At 46.2% G+C, this 21,226-nt stretch overlaps 1 protein-coding gene across 3 annotated transcripts in view; it reads right to left on the reverse strand.

Annotated features, from left to right (window-relative positions):
• The window catches only part of PAPSS1 (3'-phosphoadenosine 5'-phosphosulfate synthase 1), an 80,353-nt gene that overhangs the window by 37,896 nt on the left and 21,231 nt on the right, over positions 1-21,226 (reverse strand). Inside the window, exons 1-5 of one of the 3 annotated variants that reach the window (XM_069978438.1) lie at positions 18,209-18,407; positions 7,559-7,673; positions 6,032-6,267; positions 4,902-5,040; positions 3,047-3,165 (exon numbers count right to left, since the gene is read on the reverse strand). In XM_069978438.1, coding sequence (XP_069834539.1) covers positions 3,047-3,165; positions 4,902-5,040; positions 6,032-6,267; positions 7,559-7,673; positions 18,209-18,268 — 669 coding nt within the window. In that variant the 5' untranslated portion in view covers positions 18,269-18,407. Of the gene's footprint in view, positions 1-3,046; positions 3,166-4,901; positions 5,041-6,031; positions 6,268-7,558; positions 7,674-9,596; positions 9,675-18,208; positions 18,408-21,226 lie in introns of those variants that run through there. The other 2 variants (XM_069978441.1, XM_069978440.1) reach the window with 2 other exon arrangements.

The following is a 21,226-nucleotide window of genomic DNA, read 5'->3' on the forward strand; positions in this document are numbered from 1 at the left end:
AAAGCTTAGGAACTAAAGGTTTGCCAAGTCCCCGTATTGACTACAAAATGTGGTAACATATTGTTTTACACGACTCTCCTTGTTGATCAAATAAAAAAAGACTCCAATCCCTAACAAAGGCAGGGATCGGAAAGTAGAAGGGACCACCATGGGCCAATGTTTGGATAAGACTTGACCCCTCCGTCAGGGTGCTGTACCCTGGTGGGCCATACAGGAGTATTTTTATACCTTTCTATGTGTATTGTCTACCAACAAAGCTACTATATACAGTATACTTTATCCCCATAGAGACCAACAAAGCTACTATATACCCTGGAACTCCATACTAAAAAGGAGGATGTGCGATGGACTGGAATTACAATGGAATGGACCTCTCATTATCCTCATTTATTATAAGGCCCCATTCACACAGAGCAACGACGGCGGAATTGCTGCCAGCCTCCATGCCGTAATGACACTCTATGACAGGTGCGCGTGGCTCCTCCCCCCCGCGCTGAAGAATGAACATGCACACTTATACAATCATATCATTGCTGCAGTCAAAGTGTGTGTGTGCGCGCACCTAGCCTGTTCCTAAAGCATTCCCACACCCCGTAGCTCTAAATATAGGCTACTTTCTTGTTCTGCGATAATCTTACGCATAGTGTACAGAACTATACAGTAAAGTACAAATGTGCCATTTTAGGTTAAATAGCTGTATGATTTTTCTCTCCCATCAATCTCATCACTTTCTGCTTTTTCTCTGAACTGTGGCTGAGAAACATTGTGGACACTTTCCCACAATCCCCCTTGCTTTCATGCATGGTGGCATAACTGGCCATAATTTGAGGCCAATGATTGTCGCACAGTTTTCTGGCTTCGTTGAGGTGGATATAACACCGGCACAGTGCATCAGTAAGTATATATCGCTCAGATTATTTATAAACCTATTTGACTTTCTGGCACTGCTTTAAAGTGACCCTCCAATTTTTGTTATCAAACATGGTGTAAAGTAAAACTGGCTTAGTTGTCCCTAGCAACCAATCAGATTCCACCTTTCATTTTCCAAATAGTCTGTGAGGAATGAAAGGTGGAATCTGATTGGTTGCTAGGGACAACTGAGCCAGTTTCACTTTACACCATGTTTGATAAATCTCCCCCAATGAGTGCACAATTACAGTACTTGCTGAACTACTATTTAAAGGGGTTATCCAGAGTTTAAATTTTTTAGTTCTACATATTGTTGCCCTATTGGCAAACAAAACAAAGATGTACTGCTTACCTCTCCACACTCCCCTGCTGATCTGATGCAGTGTTGCCAGTGTTCCTCACTGACTGCCCCGCAAGTCACACTCCCGCTTGTCACAGGAGTGACAGCCCGCTCAGCTGATCCCTGGCTGAGATGGGACTGCAACATGACCAGTAAGGTGCAGTCAGCGGGGACACCAAAGAAGCGTGGAGCGGTAAGCATTACATGTTTACCACCATATTAAAAAAAAAAAAAGTCCTAAAGTGGATCCTTGAATTCCCTCCGCATTCATCTAAAATGGCCATCTGCTTTTTAGTCTAAAGCTAGGCTCACTATGCTTTTTGCTGTCTGTTTAATGTATACGTTTTAAGGGGGGGAATCTAGCTTAAAGAGGATCTGTCACCCCCCGCTAGAGCCCCTTATACTCACCTTGTTCCCGAAGTCCCGCTTCTTCAGCCGGTTCCCGGACGGAGATATCACCGTGGGAAGTCCGGCGCGCACGCTGCTGAGGTGAGTCAGACGCTGCTGAGATGAGTCCAACGCCCATAGAGAAGGACCGCTCATAGAGAATGAATGGAGCCGTCATTCTCTATGAGCGTCGGACTCATCTCAGCAGCGCGCGCTGGACTTCCCACTGTGTTATCTCCGTCCCGGGACCGGCTCCAGGAATGGGACTTCAGGAACGAGGTGAATATAAGGGGCTCTAGCGCGGGGTGGGCTGGGCACTGACCCGGCATGGGGGGTGACAGGTTCCCTTTAAGCGCTGTATTAGATGTTGCTTACCTGTCCTCGTTCCCCCGGTGTCCTCCTGGCTTGTTTCTGGCATCCCCCACTGACCACAGCCGCCTCTGACACTTCTGAACCAGGTCTCTCGTTAGACACTGCATAGGCCGCAGTATAATAGTAAGGTTGACCTGCATATTTTCCATTGATCGGATGGTTGAAATGTACTACTGCTGTACCCTTTTGCTCACTGGTATAAAAGTTTTGTCTCTGTTGGCATTAGTTTATGCCTTTTACTGTTACATTTTAAAAAGCATTAAATAAAAAACTTAAAAAAAAAAAAAAAAAGAACCTGTCTTTGAAGTGACAGGCCGTTCAGCCAATGACCGGCCAAAACAGGACAGCATCACAGAGTTATTTCTGAGACAGGTTTGGAGGTGTCAATAGCGGCTGTGGTCAGCGGGGAATCCCAGAAACAAGCCAGGAGGACACCAGGGGAGCATGGACAGGTAAGCATTAGAGATGAGCGAATCGGGTTCGGGTTCGAGTCGATCCGAACCCGAACGTTCGGCATTTGATTAGCTGCTGAACTTGGATAAAGCTCTAAGGTTGTCTGGAAAACATGGATACAGCCAATGACTATGTCCATGATTTCCACATAGCCTTAGGGCTTTATCCCAAGTTCAGCAGCCACCGCTAATCAAATGCCGTAAGTTCGGCTCAAGCATGCTCAAGGTTCGCTCATCTCTAGTAAGCATACATCTGTATTTTATTCTTTAACCCCTCATTAGCCATTGGCTGTGCATCAATATTAAACGCATCGACGCACGGCCAATAATTCTACAACATGTTAAAGGACAACGATCAGCCGATCAGCTCCTCGGCTGATCGCCGTTTTTATTACATAGGGCCATATCTGACCAATTCTGCCTGATTCAGCAGATAATCGCCCCGGTAATAAAGCGCCTAATATTAGACCACCTATGAGGCACTCCCCCTTCCTTGGATGGGCCAGTACAGAGAACCATCACCACTGCACAGGTTACATTTTTATGACAAACATTGCAATTATTATTATTAAAGCCAATGATTTACCATTTCTTGCAGTAGCTCGACAACTTGTTGAATGCAGTCATTTACATCACAAGAATCTGTTTTTAAGACCAATTCTGGTGCTTCAGGCTTCTCATATTCAGCATCGATTCCAGTGAAACCTAAAAGCGAATGGAGAAAGCTGAGCCATCTATACTAAATATATGCATCTATATCACTTAATATAAACTAATATATGTCACCCCCTCACCGCTGAATAGATATCAATGAAAGAATTCAGAACATACCATATTGTCTGCGTTTTTACCTTTATTTGGTGTGTGAATATTGTCAAAGAGGCAGGGCCTACAATTCCCTGGGCCCCAGCACCGCTACGCTTCATTGTGTTGTATTTGGCTGATGCAAGTGGTGGGAATACAGCACTGCTACAGATAGCGGTACTTGTACCCAGAGAAACATAGGCTCCGCCTCTTTGACACTGAGGATAGCTCATTAGTATATTGTGCCCCTTTAACTAGTAAGGACCCAGCATCACCATGGCTTGATTGGTGAGGCTCTGCTATAAAGACAAACTTCTGAGTCTGAATGCTTGAGGTTTCATTCTCCTATACGTATCTCCTGTAGCAGAAAGGACACAAAGAAGCCAAAACTGATGGGAGGCCTTGCTGCCATAGACGCTATATGTCAAATCATACTGTCTTATCACATTTTGTGAGTATAAAACACTCAAGTCTTTTAAATATCGGATTTGTCTTACACTCATGTGTTTGGTTATATTAACATTTAGTTTTTTGATCAGTTTTAAAACAGCTGTTCTACGGTTCAAAAATCCATTTTTTTTTTTACCTCAGCTCCCCTGGTGTAATCCTGCAGCACCTCTGGGTTCCCCCCTGAAAAATCCAGCTTCCACTTCCAAGACGGACTCATCAGTCCATACAGACAGTCAGCTATTGGTTGAGCAGGCTGTCACTGAAGTGGAGGCTGGAATATTCAGTGGGGGACCCGGAGATGTTGTAGGAGGACACCGGGAAAGCACCGAAATAAAAGAATAGCATGTTTATTATGTTCTCCGCCAGGGCAGCAACACACTGTAGCAAAGTTGAAAATGGCCGGAGTATCTTTTAAAGCGACTCTGTACCCACAATCTGACCCCCCAAACCACTTGTACCTTCGGATAGCTGTTTTTAATCCAAGATCTGTCCTGGGGGCCGGTTGGCAGGGGATGCAGTTATTGTCCTAAAAACAACTTTTAATCCTGCAGCGCTGTGTCTAACGGCCGGGGCTTACATTTGTATATGCATTAGACTGGTAACACCTCTCCGTCCTTCCTCCCCACCCTCCTCATCATTAGGAATGATCCAGGAACATTTACTGCTGTTTGAGTTTTGCACAGGTGTCTTAACGATCCAGCCCATGTTCATTATGCACACAGGTGGGGAATAGGAAGCAATCTGCCTGGAGCATTCCTAATGATGAGGAGGGTGGGGAGGAAGGACAGAGAGGGTGTGGCGGCCTAATGCATATACAAATATAAGCCCCGGCCATTAGACACAGCGCTGCCGGATTAAAAGTTGTATCCCCTGCCGAACGGACCCCAGGACAGATCTTGGATTAAAAGCAGCTATCCGAAGGTACAAGCGGTTTGGGGGGGGTCAGATTGTGGGTACAGAGTCGCTTTAAGTCACAGTAATGCTTTACTAAATCTATGTACATGAGCTGATCTTTGTGTACAGATGAAAAGGAAGGAAAAAAAAAAAAGTTTTATTTTATGAATCACAGTCTGATCTTTTATTTAGAAACAAAAAAGACGCGCTTCTAGAGTTCCGGGTGGAGGCATTTAAACTATCACATCTTTGCAGAAGAATCTGGAGTCAAAGGATTTCCAGATGAAGCTTACCTTTGATTTCACCAGCTCTCGCCATTTTATACAGGCCTTTGACATCTCGCTGCTCACAGACATACAAAGGGGCATCCACAAACACTTCATAAAATGGCAGACTGGCGGCCTCGTGAATTTGCCGGGCATTGTTACGATCCTAAAAAAAGAGGCCAAAATAAGCAATTGTTAATAAGGTATTATAAGCTCTATAAGTACCAGACAGTCCTTGATGTCTACAGAGAAAATGCGGCTCTCCTTTGCTTTAAAGATAACAAACCCTGAAAGATCATGTCATACTTTTAATGCAACTTCTTATAACTAAAATGAAAACTTGTAAAAATCTGGTGACGATAAATAACCATAAAGCGAGGTAGTCAGCACAGACTAAACTTCATTTTTTGTTGTTTTTTTAAGACTTCATCCCCTTTTCTTCTGCTCAGTTTCAGTTAAATTGGTTCAGACAAAATACAAATCCATGTAATAACTATAAAACCCAGAAATTACAGAAGTGTAAAATTCCGTCCCGCTATGTAGAATATATACTTCTATTATTTGTGGAATTTTCTATGCTCTCTGCTCAGGTTGTGTGTGGTATTATAATTCAGTTCCATTCACTTCAATAGAACTGACATTTTCTTAGCCTGGATACCCCCTCTAAGAGTCTACTTTTGGTGTATAAGCAGGAAAAACTCCAAAACTCCTAGTATTTATGGAAAGCTTTGACATATTTTTTTAACCGCATGAAATGCAGTAAACTACACAATTCCACACACAACATAAAACACAGACACAAATGTAGAAAAAATAAAAAATAAAAAAGTGACAGAGAAGCTGAACAGAATGTTCTGTGCAGCCGATCCAGAGATATCCTCCTGAATAACATGGACAATAAGTAGTCCTCTCCATTATGTGCATGAGCCCAGTAGTCCTGGATCTTTAACTCCCCAAGGTTACCGACCACTGCTTCAGGACATACCCTGTAGGATTAGCAGTACCTGAACCCTAATCTGATGACGATGGCTACGGACCAGGAATATGTAACTATATAATTTCAGGACAGGAGCGTCACACAGTATAAGTACTTTAGCCCTACATATGAGAATGCAACGTATATAAGCAAAAAGGACCAATATCTACATAACCTTTACCTTGGCATATGGAGATATGAAACTTGTAATGCAAACAAGGCCGGCATCAGCAAACAGCTTGGCAACTTCTGCAATGCGACGGATATTTTCTTCTCTGTCTTCCTGGGTGAAGCCAAGATTTTTGCTGAGCCCATGACGAATGTTGTCCCCGTCCAAAGTATAGCAAGGAATGCCATGACACACCAAATACTCCTCCAGGGCCATGCTGACCGTGGTCTTTCCAGCACCAGACAGGCCTGGGAACACAGAATGGTTAAAAAAAAAAATACTGAATATTTGCAATACAAAATTATGGTAACATCGTTAACATTGTCCCCGTTTCATATTTTCTAAGGCAACAGTAATAAAGCATAAAACTCACCGGCAGATAGGGGTTGTGGGAACATAATAAAGAACGTATACTTACCTGTCCCCCCGCAGCGATGCCTTACCCATCTCTAACAGCCACCGGCAGCTCATGCTACAACACATAATGAGCTGTTGGACTGTCCACACAGCCAATCAGTGAGTGGGGCGGGACACTTCCACAGTCATTGACTGGTTAAATAGGCAGTCCAACAGCGTCAGCGTTCCAGCAGCAGGAGATAGAATGGAACTTACCAGGAAGCAGGGAAAAAGGGACATTTGGCAGCAGTTTAAGAGTGGTGAGTGCAGCGCTACGGGGGTACGGGGAGGGGTAAGTACTGTATACATTCTTTAATTACAATCTCCTTTAAATTCAATGGAACACAGGATATCAAGGCACAATTATAAAAAAAAAGTAAAACAATGTATGGGGTAGTATGCCAAACAGCAACATATTTTTTATCACATGTTCTTATATGCAATCCAAATGTCAGCCTAGGCAGCCCGCAGGGTACCTGGTGTTACATAAATCTAGGTCACAGAGACACACCTGTCAGCGTCCTAGTAACTTGAGTGTTTTCAAGGGGACGTAAGTAAGCCACAGCTGAGGGGTTGAAACTTCACGATTTCTGTATTTACTGCTTCTTTGACTGTCTTCACCAAGTGGGGCCACCGCACGGCAGCATCTTCAATACGATACTGGGAACAGGAAAACTGTTTTAACATGCGCGGCTGTGTCATCACAGCACCACACATATTCATACAGTTTCCCCGCATCATACTGGAGATGCTACCGTGCGGGGGGGGGGGGGGGGGGGGGGGGGGATTCCAGGCCTTCCAAGTCGTCCCTGATACACAAATTGTGGGAATAAGGCCTTAGGGTACGTGCACACTGAGGAAATTTGACGGAAAATCCATCGTGGAATTCGGCGCACGCGTCTCCGCCCATGGCACGGATTCCATTCTATGCACGAGCGGATTCCTTCATCCATCCAAAGAATGAACATGTTGACATGGGCGGACACGCGCGTGCCCGCTGCCGTCCACGAGTAGCGAATTCCGCAACAGATTTTCCGTAAAATTATCTCAGTGTGCACATACCCTTTAGGTATAAAGGAGCCTTTTATGGTGTGGTCTCTGCTGTCACCTTTGTTATAGCGTACAACCAATAGATGTATGTACCTGTTAGCCAGACCGTGCAGCCTCGAAAACCACTTCTTGTTCCGAGAACTTGTCCTCTCTTGTTCCTGCTGACATGGTGAGCTTGGTAGGTAACGTTAGTCGCCCGCTGCATGCCCTAAAAAAATACATAAGAAAAGATGCAGTCTATGTATACACAAAGGTATATTCAGAGTTTTAATTACATCTGGCCCACCATGGCTACTGTATAAGAGACTATGGGGGAGGGCTGGCTACTATATAAGAGACTATGGGGGAGGGCTGGCTACTATATAAGAGACTATGGGGGAGGGCTGGCTACTATATAAGAGACTATGGGGGAGGGCTGACTACTATATAAGAGACTATGGGGGAGGGTTGGCTACTATATGAGACTATGGGGGATGGATGGCTACTATATGAGAGACTATGTAGAGGGCTGGTTACTATATAAGAGACTATGGGGGAGGGCTGGCTACAATATAAGAGACTATGGGGGAGGGCTGGCTACAATATAAGAGACTATGGGGGAGGGCTGGCTACTATATAAGAGACTATGGGGGAGGGCTGGCTACTATATAAGAGACTATGGGGGAGGGCTGGCTACTATATAAGAGACTATGGGGGAGGGCTGTCTACTATATAAGAGACTATGGGGAGGGCTGGCTACTATATCAGACTATTTGGGAGGGCTGGCTACTATATGAGACTATGGGGAGGGCTGGCTTATATATGAGTCTATTGGGGGGCTGGCTACTATATGAGACACTTGAGGGGCTGGCTACTATTTGGGCACTATTGGAAGGGCTGGCTAATATGTGGGGCAATTTTTGTGGGATTGGCTATTATATGGGTTGGGGTTTAATCATGTGATAGCAATTTGTCATGTCATTTATCATAGTGCACGGGCTGGGAAACGCACTCCACTGACAGATCAGCCATAGTGATATAGAGCGGGTCACCACACTGAGGACAGAGGTTACTGCTGCATTACTTATGTCTTCTCCTCCTCATCTATATTACACAGGATACCTTCATATTACACTGCTGCTCATATACAGTCATCCAGCATCCAGGAAGAGAACAGCACAGATCTCCCCCCAAACAATGGACTCTTCCAGCTCAGAAACAAACTGCCAAATAGTGACCGACAACTTTTCCATGACCACCCTTATCTAATAGGGCCAGTGTCCTATTACTGATATATTCCCCGACCACCCTTATGTAATAGGGCCAGTGTCCTATTACTGATATATTCCCCGACCACCCTTATCTAATAGGGCCAGTGTCCTATTACTGATATATTCCCCGACCACCCTTATATAATAGGGCCAGTGTCCTATTACTGATATATTCCCCGACCACCCTTATCTAATAGGGCCAGTGTCCTATTACTGATATATTCCCCGACCACCCTTATCTAATAGGGCCAGTGTCCTATTACTGATATATTCCCCGACCACCCTTATGTAATAGGGCCAGTGTCCTATTACTGATATATTCCCCGACCACCCTTATCTAATAGGGCCAGTGTCCTATTACTGATATATTCCCCGACCACCCTTATATAATAGGGCCAGTGTCCTATTACTGATATATTCCCCGACCACCCTTATCTAATAGGGCCAGTGTCCTATTACTGATATATTACCCGACCACCCTTATCTAATAGGGCCAGTGTCCTATTAGAATGTTGCTCATAAAATATATTGATGAGCAAAACATAAAATTCATATCAAAACTCAAGTCAAAATTTTTAAAGCTGGAGTCGGAGTTGGTACATTTTTTCTGACTCCAACATCCAGCCAAAACTAGCTCCGACTCCGCGACTCCAACTCCACAGCCCTACATTGCTGACTACATCATGTATTTACCGCAAATCAGGTAAAAAAATTATAATATAATACTTATATTAATTCTACACAATATACATTTGTTACAATCACCCCTGCGACCCCATCAACAGGGCAGACACTGTCCCACAATCCCCCTTGCTTGTATGTTAAGTGAAAACCAACTGCCAGCACTAATGGGACAGATCATGTGATTGAACAGTGGATACCTGGGGGGGGTAACAAATTATCAAACAAAGCAGCACATTGGGGAAGGGGATTAGTGAGTCTATGGGGGAGATTTATCAAACATGGTGTAAAGTGAAACTGGCTCAGTTGCCCCTAGCAACCAATCAGATTCCACCTTTCATTCCTCACAGACTCTTTGAAAAATGAAAGGTGGAATCTGATTGGTTGCTAGGGGCAACTGAGTCAGTTTCACTTTACACCATGTTTAATAAATCTCCCCCTATATCTCTAATTCATTTATTAGGGCACAAAGAGGAGACCACCTGCCTACCGAAGGGGCAACTACCTACAGGAAGCACATACCTGCCTACCTATTTTAAGCATTGCCGTTGTCAAAAGTTAAGATCGCACTGGGTCTCAGTCCTGAGACCAACCCACTGTGATTGAAAGTTATGGCCGGACAGCAGCCACCTGCCTCAAGTTCTGTGGACAAATATTGCTGAATGCGGTAGAAACTCTATGTACACAAAATGCTCACACCTGGTGTGAAATTTCACACCATTAACAAAACCATTCAGAGAATCAATCACTGCTTCAGTTATATAGATTCGAAATTTATTTCTATAAAAAAATCTCAAGTCTTCCCATACTTATTAGCTGCTGTATGTCCTGTATGAAATGTTGTTTTATTTTCAGTCTGATACAGTGCTCTCTGCTGAGATCACTGGCCGAGACAGGAACTTTGTCTTGGTTTTCTATGAATCCCCATAGAAAACCTCTCCTGCTCTGGACAGTTCCTGTCTCAGCCAGAGATGTCAGCAGAGAGTACAGACTTAAAGCCACTCTGTACCCACAATCTGACCCCCCCCCCCCCCCACCAAACCACTTGTACCTTCGGATAGCTGCTTTTAATCCAAGATCTGTCCTGGGGTCCGTTCGGTAGGTGATGCCATTATTGTCCTAAAAAACTATTTTTAAACTTGCAGCCCCGTGCCCTACGGGAGTATTTATGCCCTAACTTTGCACCACCCCTCCGTCCCTCCTCCCCACCCTCTTCATCATTAGGAATGCCGCTGGAACATTTTCTCCATGCTGAACATTGCACAGATGCTTAACGATCCAACCCATGTGTCGCGCTGCCACAGGTGGGGAATAGGAGACAATCTGCCTGGAGCATTCCTAATGATGATGAGGGATAAAGAGGGTGTGCCAGCCTAATGCATACACAATCTAGGCCACGGCCATTGGGCACAGGGCTGCAAGCTTGAAAGTTGTTTTTTTAGGACAATAACTGCATCACCTTCCGAACAGACCGCAGGACAGATCTTGGATTAAAAGCCGCTATCCGATGGTACAAGTGGTTTGGGGGGGGGGGGGGCAGATTGTGGGTACAGAGTCGCTTGAAAATAAAACAACATTTCCTGCAGGACATACAGCAGCTAATAAGTATGGGGAGACCTGAGATTTTTTTTTAATAGAAGTAAATTACAAATCTATATAACTTTCTGACACCAGTTGATTTTCGCTGGGCAACCCCTTTAACATAACTACTTTACGTCATTTCTACATGGAATTCACTAGTGAAGAATGTGCACGTGCAAGAACTGTCAGGATTCACTTCCTCTAAGTAGCTGTATTAGCTGTAGTACTTGTACTACTAGTATGTTAATAACACATGGATGGAAACTTCCTCATTTCTATCTCAGAAAAAAGAACACATACAGCTCAGAAAACAATAAATCTACTATGACCGTAGCTAGCCTAATGGAGGCCTTTGTACCCAACACAGCCTCCGAGTACAATATATGAGGCTATATTGGTCCACCTGAAATGTCACATTTTAGGCAACCCAGAGCGCGGAGCAGAGAAAGATGCACTTTTATTAGTCTAAAACCCAAAACCGGGCCTGGTTGTTGGAGGAGAGAAGGTCCCACTACGTCCCCTCCCCTCCTGAGATAATATAAATGAGAGGGTATGGCCACACTCATTATAAAGTCCACGTATTATCTGCAAGCATGTGTGGGCTTGTGCTTTACTCCCCCGCTAACCACTCAGTTCTACTCACTGGAAGAGACTGGCTGTATAGAATTAGGGTCCTATTACATGGACCGATGGCAGCCCAACAAATACTGTAAACGAGCGCTGATCTGCTAGATCGGCGCTTGTTTACTGGGCCTATTACACGGCCTGATAATTGTTTAGCAAGGACAGCACGGAAATCGTTAGCGATGTCCGTGCAGCCCTTTCCCAAACAGTTTACATTACCTGTCCATACTCCCGGTCTTCTCCTGTTCTCTACTTCCCACTGTCGTGAATTTTTTTTTTGCAGAATTCAATAGTCCAGGCGATTTTAAGAAACTTTGTCATTAGGTTTATTAGCCAAAAAAATCCATTTTTATCATGAAAAAGTAGTTTGAAGCTCTCCCCCCTGTCTTCATTGTTCTCCTATGGAGAGAGCTTAATAAAAGACCAAAACAGGACAACAAAGAGTTAATCTACAAATACCTCACCCTTTATCTCCTCTGACAGTCAGCGCTGACCTCTCTGACCTCTGATTACAGCTGTCACCCAGCTCCGTGCCTGTAATCCTCTGTTATCTGCTTTCTGCTGTCGGCTAACTCCCTCCTCCCCTCTCCCTAGAACAGACTGGGTACGTCTGATGCAACAAGTCAAAATTTCCAGATTTTTTGCAGTGGATGGAAAAGAGGAGGGAGGGGGCGGGGACCTGGGGAAAGGCTTTTTAAATGCAGATAATGGCATATTTGGCTAATAAACCCAATTACAAAGTTTCTTAAAATCGCCTGGACTATTGATTTCTGCAAAAAAATATATATATATACGACAGTGACTCTTTAAGCTTCAGAGCGGCCTGTCTGAGCTCACAGGCTGCTCAGCCAATCACTGGCCACGGTGGTTTCGCAGAAAAAAGGATAAGACCGGGAGCGTGGAGAGGTAATGTAAACTGTGTTAAATTTTCAGCCACCAGCCGCGCATTGCTATTGCCGATAATTTTTAGGTCCGGGCCTAAAGAAACGATCAGACAATGATCATTTCTTTGGCGATCGTTTTCTCCATTACATGGAGCAATCATTCGGCCGATCACTCAGTGTAATAGGGCTCTAATACAGTCCCCTGCAATCAGACTGGTGAGTGCGGGAATGAAGCACACAAGCAGGACCCCCCCCCCCCCCCCCCCCCCCCACACACACACACACACACACACACACACACAGTTAATGGGATGCACATGATTTTGTTTGGGTGGGCCAAACTTTACGGGCTGGAAAGTCTGTGGCAATACCCTGACGCTGTACTGGAGCTCACACATTTTAGAGAAAACAACACTCCCCTTTAGGGTGCATTCACACATACAGGATCTGCAGCAGATTTGATGGCTCAGATTAGATTCAAAGCAAATCTGCAACTTCAAATCTGCTGCAGATCCTGTACATGTGAACGCACCCTTAGACACTGGTTGCCTGTAACACTGCTGTGCAGGGAGTCTGCCTGAGGCACCTTTGTTATCATTGGGGTCCCGTTGTTTATAGTACTAGAACATATTCTAGTAAAAGGCCATAACATTTAACATGAGAATACATCTAATGATATAGCCACTTCTAGCATTTTATTTGGATCCACCTTGTATAAGAAGCCATATTGCTAGGTGTGGTGAAAAAACGTCCTGCAGCGAGATGACAAGCCCCATATTATATGGTGCCATACCACTCTATAGAAGGGCTCTTTGTATATTTAAAAAAAAAAAAAAAAAAAAAAAACACAATCAGGTCTCTGTCTCTCTAGAGGGAGATATGGAAATCTTTGCACAACAGCAAACGAGACGTAGTAAAAGGATCCAAATGAGGTCCGTGTCCTGTGACTGTGTAATATTTGCAGTGGGTTTTATAGCTGTCTCCAGCTTGGGCGGGGTTTTGCTGCTCAGTTCCATTGAAGTGAATGGAGCTTAATTGCAAACCGCACCTGAACTAGAGACAAGAGTTGTGTTGTCGCTGAAAGAAAGTGGTCATGTTTTTGTAGCACTGGATAACCCCTTTAAGAGGAAAAAAACTAATGTATTACATCCTGACAGATCCAAAAGAAATTATTTCTAGAGCACAAAAGGTGAACATTACCGATGTTAGCCCAGAGTCATCAATCTGTCAAAAAAAAGTGCCCGATTTTTGACAGATCGTAACCAATCACAGTTTAGCTTTTGTTTCTCAAATTGAGCAGCGATTGGTTACTACTGTGTAAAGTATGCAGACTACCTGCAAAGGGAGGGGAGGGGTATACAGTATAGGGGTCTCTACCACAGAGGGGGAGGTATACAGTATAGGGGAACAACTACAGAGGGGGGGATAGAGTATTAGGGCTACCTGCAGAGGGGGTGTATAGAGTACTGGGGGGTATACAGTATAGGGGGCCTAACCATAGAAGGGGGAGAGGGGAATACCTATACAGTATGGTGACTTCCTGCAAGGGGGGGGGGGGATGCGCTATACAGTACGGGGACTTCCTGCAGAGGGGCAGGTACACAGTACGGGGACTTCCTGCAGAGGGGCAGGTACACAGTACGGGGACTTCCTGCAGAGGGGCAGGTACACAGTACGGGGACTACCTGCAGAGGGGCAGGTACACAGTACGGGGACTTCCTGCAGAGGGGCAGGTACACAGTACGGGGACTTCCTGCAGAGGGGCAGGTACACAGTACGGGGACTTCCTGCAGAGGGGCAGGTACACAGTACGGGGACTTCCTGTAGAGGGGCAGGTACACAGTACGGGGACTTCCTGCAGAGGGGCAGGTACACAGTACGGGGACTCCCTGCAGAGGGGCAGGTACACAGTACGGGGACTCCCTGCAGAGGGGGAGGTACACAGTACGGAGACTTCCTGCAGAGGGGGAGGTACACAGTATTGGGACTTCCTACAGATGGGGAGGTATACAGTATAGGGAGACAACTACAGAAGGGGAATGAATGTATACAGTATGGAGGACTAACTACAGAGAAAATTACAGTATAGAAGCCTAACAACATTGGGACATACAGTATGACGGCTAACTACCAAAAAGAGTGGGGCTACAGTGTAGGGGAGTACTGTGTTTCTCCAAAAATAAGACTTACCCTGAAAATAGCCCCTTTTAAGGCCCCGTTCCCACTGAGCAAAGGTAGCGGAATTCCGCAACGGAATTGTCCGCCACAGAATGCCGTTAAGCCTCCCGTTCACAATGGGAGTCGCGCCCTCCTGCTCTGTACGCGCTGAAGAATTAACATGTTCATTCTTCAGCATGTACAGAGCAGGAGCGCGCGCCTCCCATAGACCCCCATTATGAGCGGGAGGCCAACGGCATTCCGCGGTGGACAATTCCGTCGCGGAATTCCGCTACCTTTGCTCAGTGGGAACGGGGCCTAAGAGAGAGAAAAATATTAATATAAGACTTTGACTTTTTTTCGGAGAAACACTGTATCTGGGACAAAAATCTAATGCATCATTGCCATTGTCTCTAATGGGCAGATCAACATGGATCATCGAAAAAAATAAAATAATGACAAAATCACTGTGAACAGAGACCAATGCTGCCAGTTCTGTCAGGATTTGAAAATACTTTGTATGTAACCAGCAATAGGATTATAAAGGTGTGAGAGGCATCAGCAAGGAACAGAAAGCTCCAGTAACACTATGCAGACCTCCCCACCCTCCGCATCATAAACCCACCGGGTCACTGATCACAGGTGCACTGAACGTTTCCTAACATTTCCATCCATCTATTCCTCATGACACATGAATAGCTCCACGGTACAGTACACAGGCCGGAACAAAACCGGGAAACTAGTGACCTGATAAAAAGAACTTCTAAGTAGCTAGGAAGGAACGCGGGGTGTATAACAGCAGCTCTCCACCGTATTACGACCCGGGGCAGGTTGCCACGACCCAAAAAATAGCAGCAAGCATTATATTTTCTACTATATGATTTCTTTGAGACCTAAAACAGGTCCAGCAAGCTGAAGAATTAAAATTATATATATATATATATACACACACACACACACATATATATATACACAGTTGCCCACAGTCACCATCAGATTGCTTCTGGAGCAATCTGACTGTTTTTTAAAGTGACTCTGTACTCACAATCCAAGACAATTTTCACACACAGAGAGGACATTGGCCGTTGTTTGACGCGGCTGTGTCAAACAACGGCCGATGTGTGACATGTTCACCCGACCGATACTGCATCATTTGATGTTATTTGAAATGAGGGCACATTCGGGTGCGCCGCACTCCAATTTACCATAGACCACAGTGTAAAGTACAGCCAGGAGCCGCACTCTACACTGTGAGCACAGACTCATTTGTACGGCCGCTGTTTGGTGAACAGCGACCTTAGAAAATAGACCTGTCAATTATTTTTGTGTGGCCGCAGAGAACACCGGCCATAGTTTACACACTACAGCCATTGTTCCATACACCATAATGTAATCGTTCGTTGTCAATAAACCCCGGCCGTTGTTCCAACCTGCAACAACAGCCATTGTTTATTAGTAAAATACACAGTGTGTGAACATGGCCACAGGCTGCGTAAAATTGATGGCCAGGTAAACATGTCATGGCCCTGTCACATACTTCTAAAACTGTAATCTTGAAAGATTTGATAGCTTCCCCTGACGTCTTGGTGTGAGGTGAACGCGTAACAGCAGGCCGGGATGGTGCTGGGGACAACTGTAACCAGCCAGAGATCACACAACACGGAGGCTACCCCCAGCTGTCACACTGCAGGGAGCCTTCTGTTGTCACCTTGGTGCCTAACCTCATTAACAACCATGTGACACGGGTGACGGCAAACACTTCTACATCACAAGACCTATGTGGACAGCCTGGTCTAACCTGTGCAGTTGTGTACACAAATATACACAAAGTAAAATTCCAATAATACGTCACCTTGGCGACGCATACTTTTTTCCCCCTTTAAATGTATACGTTAAACCAGGGATGAGGAACCTACGGCCCTCTAGCTGTTGCAAAACTACAATTCCCATCATGCCTGGACAGCCAAAGCGTTATCTTTGGCTGTCCAGGCATGTTGGGAATTGTAGTTTTGCAACAGCTGGAGGGCCGTAGGTTCCCTATCCCTGCGTTAAACGGACAGCACAAATGATTGATGCCATGATAGATTGATTGACACCATGTTACTAACTGTAATACAGCCTTTAGGGCCCGTTCACACTGAGCAAAAGTTGAGGAATTTCCTCGCTTAATCCGCGCTTAAAATTCCACCCAAAAAGGTGACGCAGAGCAATTTTCCATTGAGTTCCGCTCTGCTGTTCACACGGTGGAATTTCCAAGTGGAATCTTCTGCCGCAGAATTGGCATGTCAATTCCTTGGGCAGATTCCTTTGCGGAATCCTATAGAAATCAATGGGGCTTTAATTTTTCCGCTTTGAGACTTTTCGGCGCAGAATTCCCGCACAGATTCTAGTACCATAGTCTAGTCTGCAAAGTTTGCATCAATGTCTATTTCCGTGAGAGACGATTCCTGGCAGAAAAAAAAAAAAATCTTCACTGATCCCTTGCCTTTTGCTCAGTGTGAACAGGCCCTAAGGGTGGTATTACACGGGCCGATGGGGGCCCAATAATAAATTTAAACGAGCGCCAATCTGCTAGATCGGCACTCGTTTACTGGGATTATTACATCGCCCGATAATCGTTTAACAAGGGCTGCACAGACATCGTTACCGATGTCCCTGCAGCCCTTGTTTAAACGTTATACATTGCCTATCAATGGTCCAGGGTTCCTCTTCCTCTGTGCTTCTCCCCGGGTCCACGCGCTCCAGCTTCAGAGTGGCCTGTGTCAGCTGACAGGCCACTCAGCCAATCACTGGCCGTGGCGGTCCCGGACAGTGATTGGCTGAGCAGCCTGTCAGCTGACACAGGCCACTCTGAAGCTGGAGTGCGCAGACTCGGGGAGAAGGACAGAGGAAGAGGAGCCCTGCAGCCTGGATAGGTAATGTATATTGTCAGTCGGCGGCCACATTACTGATGATCATCGGCTGATCGTTGTCTTTATTACACAGAACGATAATCAGCCCGATTCGGCTGATTATTGTTCCGTGTACTAGTACCCTACGGGTATGTTCACACTGAGTAATTCAGGCGGAAAGTTCTGCCGCAGAATCCCGCCTGCCCCAGTGTGCCATAGCCCATCTAAAGCTTTGGCTGTCCAGGCATGATGGGAGTTGTAGTTTTGCAACAGCTGGAGAGCCAAGGTTCCCTACCCAGTCAAGGTTGGGCGGCACTCACCAGACCCTGCGCCGCTCATCTCTCTATAGGCGTCAGGGCACGGTCTGTGATGCTGATACTGAGGTCTCTATAACAAGCAATAGATGAAATACACTACACATAGCCTATATACACCGAGTTCTATAGATTCCTCTGTATATCTGTAGGAAAATAGTGGAGAAGCTTCATTTCCAGCAGTGATGTATATTGAATCTAGTGATATACCCTCAGGGCTTCCCCATCACCTGGGATAGCAGCCACCCCTCCCCATGTATAGGATATAGCACTGGCCTGCGGCTATATTCTATACATGTAGGTACAGGACAAGTTCGCAGACACCCAGAGTCCTCTGCGGCAGACAGCAGCGCACACTCACCCAGCTCTGCAGCTTGCTGCTCAGCTTCACCTTCTTGTTCCTGCTCTCGGATATCTCCATGGCTGCGGCTCGGCTGTCAGGCACTTGGGTCCCCGGCGCTCAGGCTGTGCCAGGTAGCGGCAGCAAAGATGCAGATACCCGGGGAGAGAGAGGCAGAGCCTGCGCCGAGTCCACCCACACAGTCGTGCTGGAGCTGTGTGCCGCTGGACTGCGCATGCGCCGAGGCTCGGAAATGAGGCAATGCTGAGCGGACGGGGCTACAGGAAGTGATCGGGTGTCGCCGCTGTGTGTGCAGCTCTTATGCTCTTAGAGCTCTGATGAGAGTAGTAGTGCAGCAGCTGATTAGAGACGTTGTGCAGTAGCTGATGAGAGCAGTAGTAGTGCAGCAGCTGATGAGAGTAGTAGTAGTGCAGTAGCTGATGAGAGTAGTAATAGTGCAGCAGCTGATGAGAGTAGTAGTAGTAGTGCAGCAGCTAATGAGAGTAGTAGTAGTGCAGCAGCTGATGAGAGTAGTAGTAGTGCAGTAGCTGACGAGAGTAGTAATAGTGCAGCAGCTGATGAGAGTAGTAGTAGTGCAGCAGCTAATGAGAGTAGTAGTAGTAGTGCAGCAGCTGATGAGAGTAGTAGTAGTGCAGCAGCTGATGAGAGTAGTAGTAGTAGTGCAGTAGCTGATGAGAGTAGTAATAGTGCAGCTGCTAATGAGAGTAGTAGTAGTGCAGCAGCTGATGAGAGTAGTAGTAGTGCAGCAGCTGATGAGAATAGTAGTAGTGCAGCAGCTGATGAGAGTAGTAGTAGTGCAGCAGCTGATGAGAGTAGTAGTAGTGCAGTAGCTGATGAGAGTAGTAGTAGTGCAGTAGCTGATGAGAGTAGTAATAGTGCAGCTGCTAATGAGAGTAGTAGTAGTGCAGCAGCTGATGAGAGTAGTAGTAGTGCAGCAGCTGATGAGAGTAGTAGTAGTGCAGCTGCTAATGAGAGTAGTAGTAGTGCAGCAGCTGATGAGAGCAGTAGTAGTGCAGCAGCTGATGAGAGTAGTAATAGTGCAGCAGCTGATGAGAGTAGTAGTAGTGCAGCAGCTGATGTAGACTCTGCTGGCTGTGAGAATATAGTCACAGACATAATGGATCAATTTCCAATGTGGAGCGATTGCAAAATTCTGCAAGAGTCTAGATGAGTGTATATATATATATATATATATATATATATATATATATATATATTAGCCAGCCGTGCTGGCTGGTTATAAAGTGTCAGGAGGCCAATCTATACCCTTTCTATACCCAATCAGCCCCCGGATACACATTGGCAGTGTTATATACAGAGCCTGGTTATATACAACATTGGCAGTGTTATATACAGCCTGGTTATATACAACATTGGCAGTGTTATATACAGCCTGGTTATATACAACATTGGCAGTGTTATATACAGGGTCCTGTATACCTTTAGTGTATAGTTGAGGGAGGTCCTGTATACCAGTAGTGTATAGTTGGGGGGCGCTGTATACCTGTATTGTAGTTTGGGGAGTCCTGTATACCTGCAGTGTATAGTTGGTGGAGGTCCTGTATACCTGTACTGTATAGTTGGGGGTCCTGTATTCCTGTAGTGTAGAGTTGGGAGGTCCTGTATACCTGTATTGTATAGTTGGTGGCAGTGGCATCGCTAGGCAGTTTTATTCGGGGCTCATGCCCCGAATAAAATGCCTGCTTTCCCTGGATCTTTGTTGCCCCGGTTTTGCGAGCCAGATGCGGCCCTTTTGATGGCCGCATCTGGCTCGCAGATCGCCACTGCTGCCCGTCCGCCTCACCATAGCACCCAGACGCGCTCCTACAATCCAATCAATGCAGAGCGGTAGCATGGGGCCGCTGCAGCGGGCCATGGTGCACGCATCCAATCAACGCGTGCGCCACAGCCCGCCGCAGCGGCCCCACACTCCTGCTATGAGCTGATTGAATTGGAGGAACACAGCTGGGGGCTACGTAAGGCTGTCACTATTACCCCGCTAGTGGAGGTGAGGAGGCCCGGTCGGAGAAGCATGGGTGGAGGCAGAAGAGAAGCACGGGGGGATGCAGGGGAGAAGCACGGAGAAAGGCAGAAGAGAAGCACCGGGAGGAGGCAGGGGAGAAGCACGTGGGGAGGCAGAAGAGAAGCACGGAGGGAGACTGAAGAGAAGCACGGGGGGAGGCAGGGGAGAAGCACGGGGGAGGCGAATTTTGATGCATAACATAGTGTGGCCCCCCCCCCAGCAGATCTCATCTACCCTGCATCTTCCCTCCTTTCGTCCGCCTTTCTCTACATCACGCCGCCCCTCTAACACTATATGCATCCGTCCTGACCCCCCTCCCCCTGTCTCTTTCTCCGCTGCACTCTGGAACGCACGCTCTGTCCGCAATAAACTTACATTCATACACAATCTCTTTCTTTACCACAACCTCTTTTTCCTAGGCCTAATTGAGACATGGCTGTCCCCTACTGACACTGCTTCCCCTGCTGCACTTTAGTACGGTGGGCTCCAGTTTACTCACACCCCTCGCCCTGGCAATAAACAGGGTAGTGGGGTTGGCCTGCTGCTAATGGACAACTGCTCCTTTACCCCAACACCTCCCGTCCCTGCCCTCACCCTCATCTTCTTTGAAGTACACTCTATCCGAATCTTCTCCCCCTCTAACCTCCAAGTGGCCGTCATCTACCGACCACCAGGCTCTGCAACCACCTTCCTTGACCAATTCAACACTTGGCTACTACATTTCCTCTTAACAGATATTCCCACTATCATCATGGGCGACTTCAATATCCCCATCGACACATCCAAATCAGCTGCCTCTAAACTCCTATTCCTAGCCTCCTCCTTCAGCCTCACACAGTGGTCCGTTACGGCCACCCACAAAAAGGGTCACACACTGGACCTTATCTTTTCCCGCCTCTGCCCCATATCTGACCTCACCAGCACACCTCTCCACATCTCTGACCACAACCTCCTAACATTCTCTTCTCTTTTCTCCTCATCTGCCCCCCCAGTCC

This window comes from Dendropsophus ebraccatus, chromosome 7 (genome assembly GCF_027789765.1).
Source record: "Dendropsophus ebraccatus isolate aDenEbr1 chromosome 7, aDenEbr1.pat, whole genome shotgun sequence".
Taxonomy (NCBI): Eukaryota; Metazoa; Chordata; class Amphibia; order Anura; family Hylidae; genus Dendropsophus; species Dendropsophus ebraccatus.